General features: G+C 33.7%; 2 protein-coding genes across 3 annotated transcripts in view; both read left to right on the forward strand.

Moving 5' to 3' along the window:
- LOC106466288 (protein singed-like) overlaps positions 1-3021 on the forward strand; it is a 9458-nt gene extending 6437 nt beyond the window's left edge. For both annotated transcript variants that reach the window (XM_022394268.1, XM_013926556.2), the window contains exons 3-5: positions 1334-1490; positions 1886-2187; positions 2587-3021. In XM_022394268.1, coding sequence (XP_022249976.1) covers positions 1334-1490; positions 1886-2187; positions 2587-2792 — 665 coding nt within the window. In that variant the 3' untranslated portion in view covers positions 2793-3021. The remainder of the gene's footprint in view (positions 1-1333; positions 1491-1885; positions 2188-2586) is intronic.
- Positions 3022-10295: 7274 nt separating this feature from the next.
- The window catches only part of LOC106466289 (chitinase-like protein 3), a gene marked incomplete at its 3' end in the record, with an annotated part of 18289 nt that continues 11169 nt past the window's right edge, over positions 10296-17415 (forward strand). Inside the window, 4 exon segments of the mRNA XM_013926557.2 lie at positions 10296-10362; positions 13033-13087; positions 14133-14393; positions 15243-15421. Of these exon segments, the coding sequence (XP_013782011.2) occupies positions 10345-10362; positions 13033-13087; positions 14133-14393; positions 15243-15421 (513 nt within the window).

The raw sequence follows: 17415 nt of genomic DNA on the forward strand, positions 1-17415 counted from the left end.
GTGTGCGTGAGAGGGGGGGGGGGTAATTAAAAATTACGTTTTAAACGCCGAAAGCTGGCGAAGCATTACAAACCAATAGGCCAACTGGGTTCGATGATGTAATTTATCCTGTATATATAAATAGCAGTTCAGAGGATCTTTTGTTTTTAATCGTCCATTCCAATTGATGAGTTCTAGTGTTGAACAAAAGGCCTCTTGGGCAGTGATTTATGGGAGAAAAAAAAAGACAGATCTGACAGGATGTTTTTACGTGCTTGTGATTTTGAATCTGAAATGGCCGTATTGAAACAAATGTGTTAAGAAAATAAATTTCAGTTTACACGATTTTTATCACAAATTTTAAATAAAGTCATTGTTTAATGAGAATACGATTAAGTTTTACTTCTGAAATCGAAAACGATTGATTATATATTACTAGTAATTGCGGAATTTGAAAGATTATTTAATGAAGCACCAATGCGAAATATTTTAAATTAATTGTAAATTATTTTATTTTAATATAGATGTCACTGAACGCAATAATAAAGAAAATGGAGCTGATAAAAAACGGCCAGGCCTACGGACACTGGCCGCTAGAGGGTCGAACATAATAATGCAATTTCTTGCACTGTGCTTGAGAAAAGTGATGTTTATTTCTAAAGAAAATTCCTTCAATTAAAGCAAGAAACATTGTAAAAATGAAATACTCGTGTGGGTTTGGGAAAGGTGGGAGTTATGTTTCGTCACGGTTACGCTACTCCTGCTTTCTTAGTTCTCACGGAATGGGGTAGTTTTCGCTCAGTCCTTTCTTGCGCTTGCGCCGTTGGTATGTTAGGCTAATATTTCATTCGACCTGTTCGAGCCTGTAGAGTTATTAACCAGAATCAACTTGGACAAATCGCAACATCTTACTTGTAAACTTTACATTTATAATGTTTGAGAACTATAGAAAATTCAAACAAACAAACACATATTTGAACCATTACTTTTAGATGATTTATTGCAAAACAGCGACATTTTTTTTTCCTTGCTTACTTTGATTAAACGAAATAATTCATGTAATTATTAAAGGTTTTGTGTGTTATGTATAAAAATATCTGTTGGTTTCAGAAAATATAATAAATGGTTTAACAAACAATCGTTCAAATTTTGGCATTGTGTGTTCGTAGTTTCACACATTTTAGACGTGCTTCTGATACTGAGATTCAACTTGAAGCTGTCATAAGTAAAATATCTGTGTAAACCTTAAAACATCTAATTCAGTCTTTGGACCTACCTCGCTGCTGTCTCTTTACGATGTAATGTTTGAAAATATATATACACCTTTTTTCACGATTGGTTTATTGATATTTAGGAGTAGATGTCACTGCTAATCAAGATGAGATTTCTGATCACGAGACCTTCCAATTGGAGTTAGATAGCGCCACCAAGCGATGGTACATTCGAACCATGGAGGACAGTTATTGGTGTTTGGGGATCAACGCTGGAATCCAGGCTACTAGTTGTAAGAGGTATGAAAGCTCCTTGAGAGATGGCGCTACCGTAGCCTTGAAACGGATCTCCTTATTCGTACATTTTTTAAAAAGGAAATACACCAATGGGGTTTTGTTTTCAGATGCTGCAAATGTTAGATCAGATATATTTTTAAGTTTATGAAAGCAGAGGGCAAGTTTTGGTCAAGTTTTATCAAAATGTACAAATGCTATACGAAACTAAATATTAGGTTAAGCTAAGCCTTACCCTTCTTTATATTTAAAACTCATAGTTGACGAACACATCTCCCAAATGACACCGAAACAACGTAATGGACCTAGTATTAGTGTTAGTATTTTACAACAATCAGTGTTAAGGCAACTAAAATGTTTATAAGTAAAATATTGAGTAAAGAAATAAATTATGATTTTAGGACTCCCAACTGTCTTTTCGACCTTATATGGCATCAAGATGGAAGCGTAACTTTTGTGGCAAATAATGGCAGGTTTGTGGCAGCAAAGAAGAGTGGTCACCTGTTTGCCAACAGTGACCAAGTGGGTGACATGGAGAAGTTCCGTTTCTACTTGATAAACCGTTCAACCCTTGTCATAAAGTGTAACCAAGGGTTTGTGGGCTACAAGAGCGCCACCTCTAAGAAGCTGGAGTGCAATAAGTCGTCTTACGAAACAATCATTATAGAAAGAGGAGACAATCCAGGAAGCTATTATTTCAAAGGTTTGTAGGATTGCTGGATCAGGAATAAATTGAAATATTTCATCTTATTAGTTACAAATTGCTTGGAAAAAAAATATTGGTTAAATCTATATCACATTTGTGACAATGTTTTTCACTGTATCAAGATTCTGCATCAGGATTTACCTATCTATCGACTTTTAAATTGTCACAGTTACATGATTTAATACGCGAACGTTTAGTTTTTTGTTGGTGTGGAAAAATTAGATAATGTGTACCAAAAATAACACGTTGTCATCTTTGTGGCAAATAAATTAATTTTTATTGTATTTCATTAATCCTAAACGTACTTATGTTCTTCAGCCTAATTTAATTTACACTGTTAAAAATGTGTATGTATGTATATATATATATATGCATAGTTTTACTTCTTGCCAACAGATGGCGCGAGCAACAAATATTGGAGAGTCTCAGAAGAGGATGTTGTTATAGATTCTGATGTTCCAGAACGATTTTATTTAGAGCTCAGAGAGCCATCAAAATTGTGTGTGAAGACCTCTAGCGGGACGTATTTAGTAGCAGAAAAGAACGGGATCCTCAAGGTCAATGGCGCAGATGCTTCAAGTGCCACCTTATGGGAGTTTTAAAACAACATCAAAAACAAAAAAATACAATTGTTATGCGAACTCACCCGAATAGAGCTATTTTTGTAATAATTTTAATTAAAGCCAGAAGTGATATTTTTCGCATATGTATGGGAATAACATTAGTAAGTTTGTGGCATTTTTTCATAAACCATATAGCTACAATACTTTTAATTTATTTTATCAATAATTATTTTTCTTAACCAATATACTTAACAGTTTGGTGTCTGGCTCTGAAGGTTTCACTTGTTAATTTATCATTTGTAATTGAAAAAATAAATACAGTTCTAAAAAAAAGCTTTGTGATTGGCTTGTTCGGGTACGTATAACATCAGTATTACATCTGATGATGTGCTTTTAATGTATGTATATAGAAGATACGATTTCCGGATATTCTGAAGCTTTCGTGAATGTGAAAAATCTAATGTTTGAAATGACAAAAAATAACTTGTATCCATCTTTAAAAAACAATGTGTCGCCACCTTCGGAACTGTTGTGCGAAGATTATACATACCTTTTAGGTTTTATTTTCCTAAAAAAAATTAAAAGGTTTATTAACATTTATGCCTTTGCCTAATTCAAATTACCTATGACTAGGCCTAGAGGATATATAGTAGCTGAAACAAAGTGCGAAATATGAGATACAGAGTTATTAACATAACAGTGGCTGTTGTGGCGCCATCTTTTGCTTCAGAGAATAATGTGAAAATTACGTTTTCTTAGCTTACACGTACGTATTCTAAACTTGCATGATAAAACGTCCCATTAATTAATTTAATTTTTAGTATAGAAAGCACGAGTTTTTTAATAGCTAAAACTAGAAGGTTGAACAAATATTGAAAAAATATATATATATAAAATCTACACATAATTTTCATTAAAAATAAGTTTATTTTAAATAGATTAATTACCCTATTTCTATAGGGTATAGTGTCAAGTTTATCTGCCTATCACACGTGAGATTGTGATTCAATTCTTCAAGATGTGTGTGGGGGGGGGGGGGGGTAAGTTCAATTTTTTAACCCGTCAGATTATTTTTGAGGTGGTGTACTTTAAAGAACTTGCATTAAATAAAAAACAACGATGAAGAAAGTACCAATTAACTCTATTGACAATAATTTTCTGTCCGTTATTTTTGTTGTAACGACATGCATCCCAACTTTTCTGCTTTTCATATGTGTATCATAACGAAACTGTTCATCTTTCAACCAGCATAATAAGCACTAGGCCACACTGAGCTCAACAACGATATTCACATAATAGCCACCAGATGGCGAATATAACTTGTAAATCTAATGTTCAAACCGCTTACTTAAGACTGTATAAAAATAGATTGATGTGTAATAGGTTTACAGATATTCGTATATATATATTTGAGCAAATTTTTATACGGTAGATATTACCCGCAGTCATAATGAATATTGATAACGTAGGACAAATAGGTTGGCTAAAGTACTTGCTCTTCTCATTAACGATAAAACCCAAATTAACCTGCAACGAAAGTTACTTCAATGTTAATAAGGAAACGTAAGGATGAATAGCTTATATAATAAATTAAGGTCTTCCACATAAAGACGTTTATGATAACGGTTCGTTCTTGTCGAACTGGGGATTCAGACAAACAGATATTTATGGTTCATTCATGGAGAACTGAGGCTTCAGAGAAACTGATATGTATGGTTCATTCATGGAGAACTGAGGCTTCAGAGAAACTGGTATTTATGGTTCATTCATGGAGAACTGAGGCTTCAGAGAAACTGATATGTATGGTTCATTCATGGAGAACTGGGGTTTCAGATAAACAGGTATTTACGGTTCATTCATGAAGAACTGAGGCTTCAGACAAACAGATATGTATGGTTCATTCATGGAGAACTGGGTTTCAGAGAAACTGATATGTATGGTTCAATCATGGAGAACTGAGGTTTCAAAGAAACAGATATGTATGGTTCATTCATGGAGAACTGGGGTTGCAGGTAAACAGATATTTATGGTTCATTCATGGAGAACTGAGGCTTATGACAAGCAAATATTTACGGCTGTTCATGGAGAACTGATACTTAAGACAAGCAGGTACATATAGTCCGTTCATGGAGAACTGATACTTAAGACAAGCAGGTACATATAGTCCGTTCATGTAGAACTGAGGCTTAAAACGAATATTATGATCCGTTCATGGAGGACTGATAATTTGCCCCCAGTGGCAAAGCGGTATGTCTGCGGACTTACAACACTAGAATCTGGGTTTCGATACCAGTGGAGGGCAGAGCACAGATAGCCCTTTGTGTAACTTTGTGCTTAATAATAAACAACGACAACAAACAACAAGAACTGATAATTTAGACAAGTACGTGTTTATGGTCGTTAACTGAAGATTGAGAGAGTTTGTGATATTTATTTTTCTTAGATTCTTTGTTTTAATAAATGTTTAGAAAACAAAGTGAGAAGTAGAAAACACGTGTCGTATAAACATATACCCAAATCAAAGCTCTATCAATAATAACATTTACTGAACTAATTCAACATATACCACCTGGAACATAAGAACTGTTTTTTAAAAGTTCATATTGTGTTTTGTTTAATTCAATTGAAGGATAGAGCAGTATACCAGATGTACATATTACATTCAAATAAAAGCAGATAGATTAAACTGACCTAATTACTGAACTACTTAAAACTTTCGAATGAAATGGTTAAGAAAATCTTATGTGTTAAAAACTAACATGTGAATTTAAACTTTTGGGTCCTATTTTAATGCAGACAAATAAAGAACACAAACATTTAGATATAAAATGCTTCAAGATTTCTCTGACACACAGTTTGCAACATGTGATAATCATAACTTTTATCAAAGTTTTCAGCGTGAGATATCAGGATTCAATCCTTCATAAGTGAGATTAAACCTACTTAGGCCTAACTTCACGAACGACGTTTCAACAGAAATTCTGTAACTATGTACGTTTAACTTACTTGCATAATTTCCTCGCTAATCAATCCATAACAAACTCACCGAATAACTGAATCGTAATAAAATATGCGCAATAAAACTGACAGTTTAAATTATTAACCGAAATTAATAACTAACTGAAAAACTTACTCAGTTTGATGTTGCGTCATCATGACGTAATAACATGCTCAATTGAGTAAACATACATCTAAAGTAAAATATTAAAACTATATCTTACAATAAACACACGGTTAGTTAATATTTAATAGACGTAGTACTAGTTAAAGATAAGATTAAAAGTCTAAGACCTAGACATTTCTGAAAGATTTCTAATTAAATAACTTTAATTTTTCTATCTGTGAAGTAATAAGACATTATATATTATATATGTTATTGTTCAGTTCACCAGCCATGCATGAAAACGTTCTGCCAATTACCACCCTCATTAGTCACTATTGTACGTGAGTAGCCTAAAAATACGAGTTTGAAGGTTTTAGGTTTAATATCAGCATGACACGCCGAGGGAAAACAACTTCGTTTGATTTTTCTGAGGACTCTCAACTTTAAATTTTTCACAAATATCCGACAAAATCAGCGACCTATTTTCGCATTTCTCATGACTTCCTTCAGTAACGATAAGTAAAAGTTCACAGTAAAGACAGGCTCGTTGTTTACAAACAATATTGTGTAAAAAAACCTGAAAGGTAATTTGCTGAATCCCTTGTCGCACATAAACAGGTTCTACTCTCGTACCAAACGATTAAGCACGCTTTTGATCCCAAAGTCAGTTTACGCTTTATTATTAAACATCAACATAAACAATAATTTAAAGAAATAAACAACAACATAAAACATTCAATATATTTATCATTTTTGTTAAGCTTAGGATTTCAAGTACGTATCCTGTTCTAATAAAAAATGAATTATATGTTATTTTCTTAAAGCAAATCTAACACAATGGCCTGTCTATATTCTGTACACCGTGGAGAACGAACCCCAGACTTTAGCGTTATAAATCCGTTAACTTACCACTGTCCATCCGAGGGCATGGGGTGATAGTCTTGTATTGATAGTCTTAAACTTATATTAAAGTTTTTCTTCATTATACATTCAAGCCGTCTCCAACCATTATTAGTCTCAAAGTGTTCCTCATCATCGAATAGTCTTGTATGCATACGAAGTTTTGGTTGAGCTCCAATAGGGGGCTGCGATGTCAAGTTCGACTAATCTGTTTTTCCTGGCCAGTTATAAAACTAAACAAAACACGTTTCTCGGATAGGCATGTCTCCACAGTGTTTTATAAGTAAGTTAGTTAATTGTCAATTATATTAACTTAATGTTTGCCAAATCTCAAAATCATTGCTAATAAATTATACATGTTTTGAGATACACTGGTGTTGAGAATATATTCAACAGTAAAAGTGGCGCCCTCTAAAAAAATCTAACTTAGAAGACCTGTAACTTGCAATAAATGTTTGTTTGTTTGTTTTGAATTTCGCGCAAAGCTACACGCTAGCCGTCCCTAATTTAGCAGTGTAAGACTAGAGGGAAGGCAGCTAGTCATCACCACCCACCGCCAACTCTTGGGGTCTACTCTTTTACCAACGAATAGTGGGATTGACCGTCACATTATAATGCCCCCACGGCTGAAAGGGCGAGCATGTTTGGTGGGACGGGGATTCGAACCCGCAGACTACAAGTCGAGCGCCCTAACCACCTGGCCATGCCGGGTCTTCGAGAAATGTCTAAATACGTACAGTTCATGAAGATCCTATCCCGAAATATTAATTATGTTTGGAATTAGATACGTTAAAGTTTTGCCGCATTAATATTTCTCTGTTATACTTAAAAGCTGCTTTGTGTATCAGGATTTCGATAAATGCTCACTCTAAAATCAGGTCAAATTCCTAAGCCGGCTATCATAAAACTCAAAATTAGCCTGACTGAAAAGTCGTTTACGTTATACAATAGTGTTATTTCGCCATTTTTAAGAAGTTATTATTGCTAATACTTATGCACTCTTATGCTAATACTTATGTGTACTCTGCCCACTACGGGTATCGAAACCCGATTTTCAGCATCATAAGCTACTGATTTACCACTGAGTCACTGGGGGGATACTTATATTTCCATATGTTTTTCTAATGGTTTCTATTATTCGGCGGACTCTTTCGGATTATTTGGTGAAAAAAAAAGTCCAGTCTAATTAATTATATCGAAAGCGTTTTATTTCTTCAACCATAATTTCTGCAAGTTACACGAGGAAACTAATGATAGGCCTAATTTCACAAGTAACAGATAACCGACTAACAATTTCGCTAACCAATCAGCCTCATCATTAAAGGAACAGTCTCTTCTAACCTTGCCTAACTCGGTTGTGTATCGGTCAGATCGTTTTCTAAGCTTCCAAAAAAGTTTTAGTTGTGCTAAAAACGATATCCTACAACAGCATACAATAAAAAAATTTGTTTTTTACAACAAAATAGACATTCGATAAAAAACGAGTTTCTTATGAGCGATATGTGATATATCAAGCTGAGATCAGGAATTTAAGATTCGCCTGCGAGGCCCAGTACTTATAAAACACGCGCGAAAACGGGAGCAGAAGAACTATGGGAAATCGATGACGTAAAGGGTATAAATATATGTGGGAAATGGCATAAAATTATGAATAGAATATGCACTCCCAATTATGGAAACATGATTATTCTAAAGAGAGTAATCATTCCTGCGTTGTGAAGAGAGTAACATCTATTATTTGACACGATGACACACTTTCAGAAATATTAAAAATATACATAACGGGGACAACAAACCGTACAGGTTCCCAGCACTTAGATTTCACCGTACCATCTTGGTTGCTTTTCGTCACGTGCTTCCCACAATCAACACCCAAACGGGCCAGTAATCGACTCCATTTTTTCTGTTTCGAATACCCCAGAACTTATTACATGTAACCAGTGGACGGTTGACTAACTTGTATGTTATAAAAAAAATCGTTTTCACAATGTGCTTGTTAAAGTTTAGATCACTAAAGTATGTTTTAAAAACTCGTAGTATTTTTGTGTGATTAAAACAAACAGTGCCTTGTCTGTTAACCTGCTATTTAAAGAAGCAACCCTAAAATATCCGGTGGTTACTTTTGTATGCCCTGCAGCGCATTAATCTGAATCTGTTCACAATTATTATATATATATATATTACTTATTGACATTTTGTCATACTCGCCGAGTCGACGTTCGCTTTCAAAACACAGTACTGGGATAAACACACGCAGATAAAGAATTCCCAATGGATTATGTTCTGTTGCCTGATTATGACGTATAAAAATTTAACAGTGCATAATGTCTTAAAGCCGATTAAAAAAAAAAAGGAAATAAAATGTAACTAAGATATTGACTTGAAATATTTTAAATGAACTTAAAAAATTGAAATAATGATGACGTCATGGGAGTCAAAATAAATCTTCGGTAACGCATACTGGTTTAATAAGATTATCTTAGGCCCGAACGCGTTATATTTAAAATTTGAATAAATAAAATATAAGAACTATTTATAGTCACGGAAAAAGAGCTAATATTTTTCCAGTGACTGAGTTAGTAATGATTTTAAAAAAAAGAAGAAGAAGAAACGAAGTTTGGTTCGATGTCAGAATAAGTTAGTTGAAAAAGGTGGCGTGATCACGTTTTGTTTTGTAAAAATAAACGGCCTCTACGAACTGACGGTTTTGTGTACAATAATATTTTCACAAATCCATAAACTAATTACATTATCTTGAATAAGTGCGAAGATGTGAAACGATAAGGAAAATTGTACAATAGTTTTTCTCGAAATTGTACGTATATTTCCTAAATAACTATTGAAATTTCTTATTCAACAAAAAGCTCTTACAATTTTAGGCTTAGCATGGCCTGGTTAGTACGGCGCTCAACTTGCAATCTGCATGTCACGGGATTGAATCTCGTCGCCGAACTTGCTCGTCCTCTCAGCCGTGGCGGTAATATAATGTGACAACGAATCCCACTTTTTGTTAGTAAAGAGCAGCGATGGGTTGTGTTGACTAGTTACCACTTCTAAGATAAGGAACACCAGCGCAAATATTTCTCGAATAGCTTTGCACAAACTTTAATAAGCAAATGTTAAAATAGTAGTACTTTATAGTTTTCTACCCGTGTACCACTTATGGGCCTAAAATAACTTAAAAATCTTTTTATTTCTGAAAAGATTTACTGTAATTTAAACAATAACGTCTGGATAAACGTTATTAGCTCACATATCAATTTTTTAACGTTTTCTATTTAATTTCTATTTAAAAATGAAACGCTGTCTTGAAAAACTGTTGCATTTTTGTGCAAACACAGAAAACAAGTTGATTGTTGATTAACAATTGGCTCTTTGCTCACGTGACCTAAATAATTGAACCTTATTGGGGGAACTACAATTACGTCAAACCTTGGCCCATTATAAAAGATAAACCAGACGGTCGGTGATTCAACTTATTCACTGTTTTCCGATTTCAACATCAGGTGGGGTATTTCTTGACTTTTCGGCGCTGCAGTGTGAATTCACATGTCAGTATATTCAAGAAGAAATTAGAAATATATCGTTATGTCGTGGTTTAATAAGGTAAGTTCTGAATATCGGGGATAATAATCGGTTTAAAACACTACTAAATATGTGTGTTTGTGTGTATATTATACATAATTTACCATTACATAAATATAAGTTCTTAAAACTGTTGTTGTCTAATTTAAGTAATTATTCCAAAGATAAAATAGACAATAATTATCTAACAGAAGTTTCAGTGTAGATTTAAATACAACACACAACTTAAAACTAGTATACGTCGTTTCAGTATTAATAGTTAAAAATCGGTCAGCCATCTTAGAATATCTCCATCTTCTGGTGTTGTAACGAAACGCCAAAAAACTGTTAAAATTAATATGTTTATTAAGTGTTTTGATAGACTTAGTTCTTTAATGATCTTTCTATTTTGTTTAATCTATTTTAACTTTAATAAGTCTGTTTGTTTGTTTTTAAGTGCAAAAACTACATAATAGGCGTTGTGCCCAATTTTTAACGTATAAGTCTCCAACTTTACCGCTGAGCCACTGTGGGGCAACTTTAATAAGATACGTTAAAGAAAATTTGACTGCAAGGTATACTATTTTTCTTACCCCCTGAACCTTTTTATTTAGTTTTGTAATTCGTAGTCAAAGTGTAAAACAAACCGGAAGGAGCAGTGTATCTAACAGAATTCTAATTTGTTGTTTTATGATACTTGTTAATTAGAATTTACTGTATGAAATTGGCTAAGTAACTTGTATGTTCTAAAATAAAACCATAATTTACATAACTGCTGTGTTCACCTCCACGGCTCGTAGATAAGCTTGAGGAGTTATAACGATAAAATTCAGGTTCAATCCCTGCGGGGGGGGGGGGGCACAGCACAGATAGCCTGTTGTGAAGATTTGTGTTTAATAGCATAACAAACAAACATAAATGTTGTTTAATTTTTATGGGCCTTTATTTTTTAGCCTAAAGGTGTAAGTAGCGGATTTATATCGCTTCCTGAACCTAGGGTGCGCTGTGAAACAAAACAAATCTAGATGAAGATGAAATAGTTAATAATCCCATTTTGACGACTTTAATAATATGTGAAAATACAATAAACTTATAACACTAAAATTCGGGGTTCGCTTCTTGTGGTGGGAATAGCTCAGTAACCCAATCTTTATACTCAACAAAACACACATAAAGTAATGACACAAGCAGGAAATGCTAAATATCTTTGGCTGATTCTGGTCTCGAAGTTTATGGTCAAACCACAAGTACGCAAGCTACAAAATACACACACACACACGTGGGCTATAGAGTTGATACTGACGTCAGTAAACGTAGCAATGTCAAAAAATCGCAAGTTTGTTTAGTGTTTACACAAAGTACACCTGCCACATACAGCAACTTACCTTGTTTTAGTCATGCATATATTATATAAGATTCACTTTCAGCCTACAACCGTCAAATTTAAAATTAATTTATTTGTTGTTGTTGTTGTTTTTGGCAGAGTCAGGGTTGTCTCTTTAAGCTCAGTTCTTTCGCATTCGGTAATTAAACATTCACGTTTTGGATATCTTTAACACGTCATTTCCCGTTTCCCGAAAACATGGCTTAGAAAGAAACACATTTTTAAATGAAGCCTGTTTTTAATCGCTATTTGCACTGAGATGTAAAAACTTCTGCCGCCATGTAGACAAGACCTCACTGTTGAAGACCTAAGGATATGGAAGATTAGGTTGTTGACCTAATTCAGAGAAGTGGACAAGAAAGAGAGAGAGGTACTTGTGTGGATAAACATATCATGCTAACACCTACAATCTGAGGCCATACTGAAGAATACATCTTCATTCCAAAAAGTACGCATTACGGTTGATAAACGCTGAGGTATAAGCTTTTCTGATTTATTCAAGCACTCAAAGTGATTAAACTGGAACATCTTTAAAGTAAAACGCAATATTTAAAATATTTAAATATACGAAAAATGTGCACTCTTTTAGTGTCGTCAACTAAACAAAACAAGCGCGAATTAATTATCCCATGGAACACAGACTAAAGCGACACCTTAAGCTTGGTGAACATGTAGGGTTAAAATAAAAACTACAGAAAATTATAAAGTAAAAAAAAAGAAAAAGTTATGAAGCTTTAAAGTTGTACAGTAAATAGCAGCCAATCGAACGTACAAAAAAGTAAAGAAAATGTACTAAGGATATATATTTGTGGCCGGAAACTGCATAAAACAAATGCCACAATGTATTGTAAAATCACTGTATCCTCATAAAATGTATGCTGTCATTAGGCCTTTCTTTCCAAATTTTTAAATAGGCCTAACATTGAAGTTTTAGATAAATTTCTGGTATGTGTTTCTTACATCAGCTTTTACTCCCTCCGGGTTGGTGGAGGGCAACCCCGGTTGACCCCAACTCTTTCCCATTTAATAATTTCGTAAACCCAAATGGAAACAAGAAATTCAGCGTAATATCTGTACTATTTAATATTACACGTTTATTGGCAAAACGTTTCGCGGAGGACCGTTTTTATAGATGCAAACAACAACAAAAAAAAAACAACAAAAAACAAAAACAAAAAAACATAACAAACTAGTATTTAAACGTTCGGTCATGACCTCTAATCGGTTAACCAAGTAAACATTCTTATTGCACTTTAGGAGGTCATTTCTGGTCAGACTTTTATCCTTTAGTTTATTGGTTTTATTAACACATTTTGTATTTTTTACAGGTTATGATACAGTTATGCCTGGTGTCGTTGCTCCAGATAATGGTAAACACCCAAGGTAAGTTGTAAGTAGTAATGTTATGGTTTGTGACACATTGGATCTGATTACCATGCTATGTTATAGAATGTAGAATGCCTTTTGACGCCGAATATACAATATTATTACATTTGAATTTTAATTATACACAACTATGTACGATTGTTGTCTAACAATGTTACTACACGGTGACTTTCTAACAATGTTATGTTAACACATTGTATACTGTTACAACACGGTGACTTTCTAACAATGTTACGTTAACACATTGTATATTGTTACAACACGGTGACTTTCTAACAATGTTATGTTAACACATTGTATACTGTTACAACGGTGACTTTCTAACAATGTTATGTTAACACATTGTATACTGTTACAACACGGTGACTTTCTAACAATGTTACGTTAACACATTGTATATTGTTACAACACGGTGACTTTCTAACAATGTTATGTTAACACATTGTATACTGTTACAACACGGTGACTTTCTAACAATGATATGTTAACACATTGTATACCGTTACAACACGGTGACTTTCTAACAATGTTATGTTAACACATTGTATACTGTTACAATACGGTAACTTTCTAACAATGTTACTACACATTGTATACTGTTACAACACGGTGACTTTCTAACAATGTTACTACACATTGTATACTGTTACAACACGGTGACTTTCTAACGAAAAACGTAGAATTGAATTATACTTATCTGATGACAAGTAAAATTAATTACAATCATGCTTTTCCAGGTTGGTAAAGACGTTTACACCAAAACCAAATATGAAACTTGTTTAGAGTATTAAGAGCTGAATGGATAATTTGTTGTGGAATTCAGAGATTCGCCTCTTGGCGTATTGTACAACTAAGTAGTTAGAACACGGATTCATATGTTTTCATGTTCGAAATACCTGAACATCGTAAACCGATTGTAAATACGAGTTTTTAAAGCTTGAAATAACACGAACAACGTATTTCGTTCTACTTATAATCAACTTGAAGTACATTGTTTGATCTTGAATTTGGACTCTCTGTAAATCTAAATAATTTACTTTAGGCCTAAAAAATGATTCCAAGAAGCTAGTCTGCTATTTCACCAACTGGTCTCAGTATCGTCCATCGATTGGAAAGTTCACTCCCGAAGACATAAATCCTTTTATTTGCACCCACATTATCTTTGCATTCGGCTGGATGAAAGATAACCAACTAACCGCCCATGACAGTTCTGATGAAAGCACAAAGAAGAAGAAGGGCTTATATGAACGCGTGACAGACCTGAAGAAGCAAAACCCATCTTTGAAAGTTCTTCTAGCAGTAGGTAAAGTTAAAGCTTCCAACCAGTTTATTTCAATGTAACATATATGAGTGAAAAATTCTGAAGATTATTATTTTTTTCATTTGAGGTGGTATTTCTGTTTGCAAAATAATATTTGTTATACGAGTGAACTTAATGCCAAATTTAACGTAACTTACACGAAAAACATTGTAATAAAAAGTGCACGAATTGGATTGATGTAAAATAAACGTACTTTTAAATAACAGCCTACTTAAATGCAATATTCAACTTCTGTTTCCAAAATAGTTCCCAAAGTGGTTACCAGAGTCGTTGTCTCAGTGTATCAGCTTCTGCTCGTAGAGCAATGACTAATAAAAAACAATAATAAAGGACTCTTGTTGGATTTTTCTGTTCCCAGTTTTTAACTTTGAGAACATTTAGTATGACGAATCCTTTTACAATGCAGTATCTTTAAGCATCTGTAGATGGAAAAAGATAAATCAATTAGCCATTCCAATATCCACATTCCTACATTATAAATTATGAATATTGCCCTTTCAATAGGAACATATGTGCATTGAGGATAGAGAAGAAAAAGCTGAAATAATTACAGTTAATTGATCAATTTAATAACGATTATATAAGTTTAACTACTTTAAAAAAACTCGTATATTTTCTCCGCTACTCCTAGTTTTTTTCTTGGTAAGTGGAAGGCCTCTAAGAGGAAAATACTTTAACTCAACCAACTTTATACTTATCCACTAAGCTATGTCCAATAATAATTGTCACCACCAGGTGACTGACAAATGGTGTATAATTATAACTTGATACAAAATTAACTTTTAAAATCCAAATTAAAAGAGGTAATGCTCTACTATGTGCTTCTTTTAGGAGGCTGGACGTTTGGAACTCAACTATTTAAAGAAATGTCATCTAACGTCTACAACCGCAGACGCTTCATTTTCAGTGCTTTGGAGTTTCTCCGCCAGAGGAACTTTGATGGTCTGGATCTAGACTGGGAATATCCTAACGGCCAGGAAGACAAAGAAAATTTTGTAGAACTTCTCAAGGTTAGTTGGTTTAGCAAGAAAGCATTATTATTTTATGTTTTCAATTATTGCAGAGTGTAGATAGTGGTTTTTCACGTTCTGTTTAAATTATTACCTTGAAAATGTCTTGCAAGCTAAATTTTAGGATTTTGAAACTCCAGTAAACTGTATCCTGCAAAACGCTGCCAATCAACTGAAAACTAAACGTTTGTTTAATATTGTTACGACAGCGGAGGTCACGTGACGCTAGTAACATTAACACTAGAGCCAATGTTTCTTTTCTACCATAGAAAATTTCTTTTGGTGACAATTAAACTTCTTAGAAAAATAACAAACAGGGTGTTCAATACCTTTGTCATCTGATTGTAATAGAATAGCACCAGCACCACAATCGCTGGCATCAACAGCTAATGCGAAAGGCTTATCAAAGTTAGGTGCCATCAATACAGGGTAAATGCACAAGAAATATTTGACTTTTCAAAAGGAGGTTGACATGTTTCAGATCATTTGAACTTTTGATTTTTCTTAAAAAGGTTTGTTAATGGTACAGTGATGTCAGCAAAATGTTTTACAAAACTTCCTGTAATAACCAGCCATTCCCAAAAATCTCATCAAGCTTTTCATGTTGGTATGAGTTGGATAATTCACAATACAATCAATTTTGGCTTGAATTGGAGAAACTTGGCCATGGCCAACTACATAACCTAAGGAAACAACTTTGGCTTTACAAAAGTCACTTTTTGCCAAATTTACAGTGAGATTGGCTTTCTTAAGCCTCTCAAAAACATCACGTACTACACATAAATGTTCTTCCCACATGTCACTGGAAATCACAATATCATCAACATAAATTCCAATATATGACAGATTGTTGAGGTATTGATTTATCATACGCTGAAAAGTTGCTTGAGAATTTTTCATCTCAAAAGGCATTACATTATACTGGTATAATCCATTAGGAGTAATAAAAGCAGATATTTATTTTGCCCTGTCAGTTAGAGAAACAGCTCAGTATCCCTTTAGTAGGTCACACTTTGTGATATATCTGGCTTTTTCAATTTTATCAATACAATCTCCCATTCTTGGAATGGGATAGGAATCTGTCTTTGTCAAAGCATTTACTTTGCGAAAGGCTGTACAGAATCTAACCAAACCATCAGAATTAGGAACCAGTACACAAGGTGAAGACCAGTCACATTTACTAGGCTCTATAATGCCGTTTTCCAGCATATAAGATATTGTTACGTCTCTGTTCGTTAGTTAATTTTCCGTAGAAATTCTTTCCGAAGAAACTTACCGATGCAAGTCCTTTTTAAAATAAAACTGATTTATTCTTTCTGAATACAACTTCGCAATACACTTAACTTACACAGTCGCGCTATAACAAACGCTATAATTTACAGCGAACGTCTCACGTGCTCAACTCAACAATACTCTCTCTCTCTGTCCGCAGTTCAATTACACATTACATTGTTGCCATTGCTTTTTGGCCGGTCTTATATATACAAGACCACCGCATATCTAGTAAACGCTCGAGCATTCAGGATCCTTCTAGAAGTTCATGATGCTTTAGAACATTTCAATGTGTATGTATCTGCATCACAACAACCTATTGTCATTTACACTGATCATAACCTATTGAAGTTTTTTAACCAAATGAAGGGCAAAAACAGAAGACTATTAAATTGGAGTTTATCATTACAAGAGTATGATTTGAAGATAATCCATGTCAATGGGGTTGATAACATTTGTGCTAATGCACTTTCACGTGCTACGTAATTTTATGGTCATAGGGTTATTTGTATTGATTGTGTTATGTACCGTCATGAATATTGAAGTTTTGTAATCCTTTGAATAATGTATTATATTTAATGTATTGTTGTGAATGTGTATGCATATATATATATATATATAATATCTTAGTTAAAAATTGTCTAACACCTAATTTTTAATTCTCTGAGGAGAGAGTTGTGATGGTATTTATTATTATATATTGTATTTTAATATTGATGTTT

The sequence above is a fragment of the Limulus polyphemus genome, unplaced genomic scaffold (genome assembly GCF_000517525.1).
Source record: "Limulus polyphemus unplaced genomic scaffold, Limulus_polyphemus-2.1.2 Scaffold2213, whole genome shotgun sequence".
Lineage (NCBI taxonomy): Eukaryota > Metazoa > Arthropoda > Merostomata > Xiphosura > Limulidae > Limulus > Limulus polyphemus.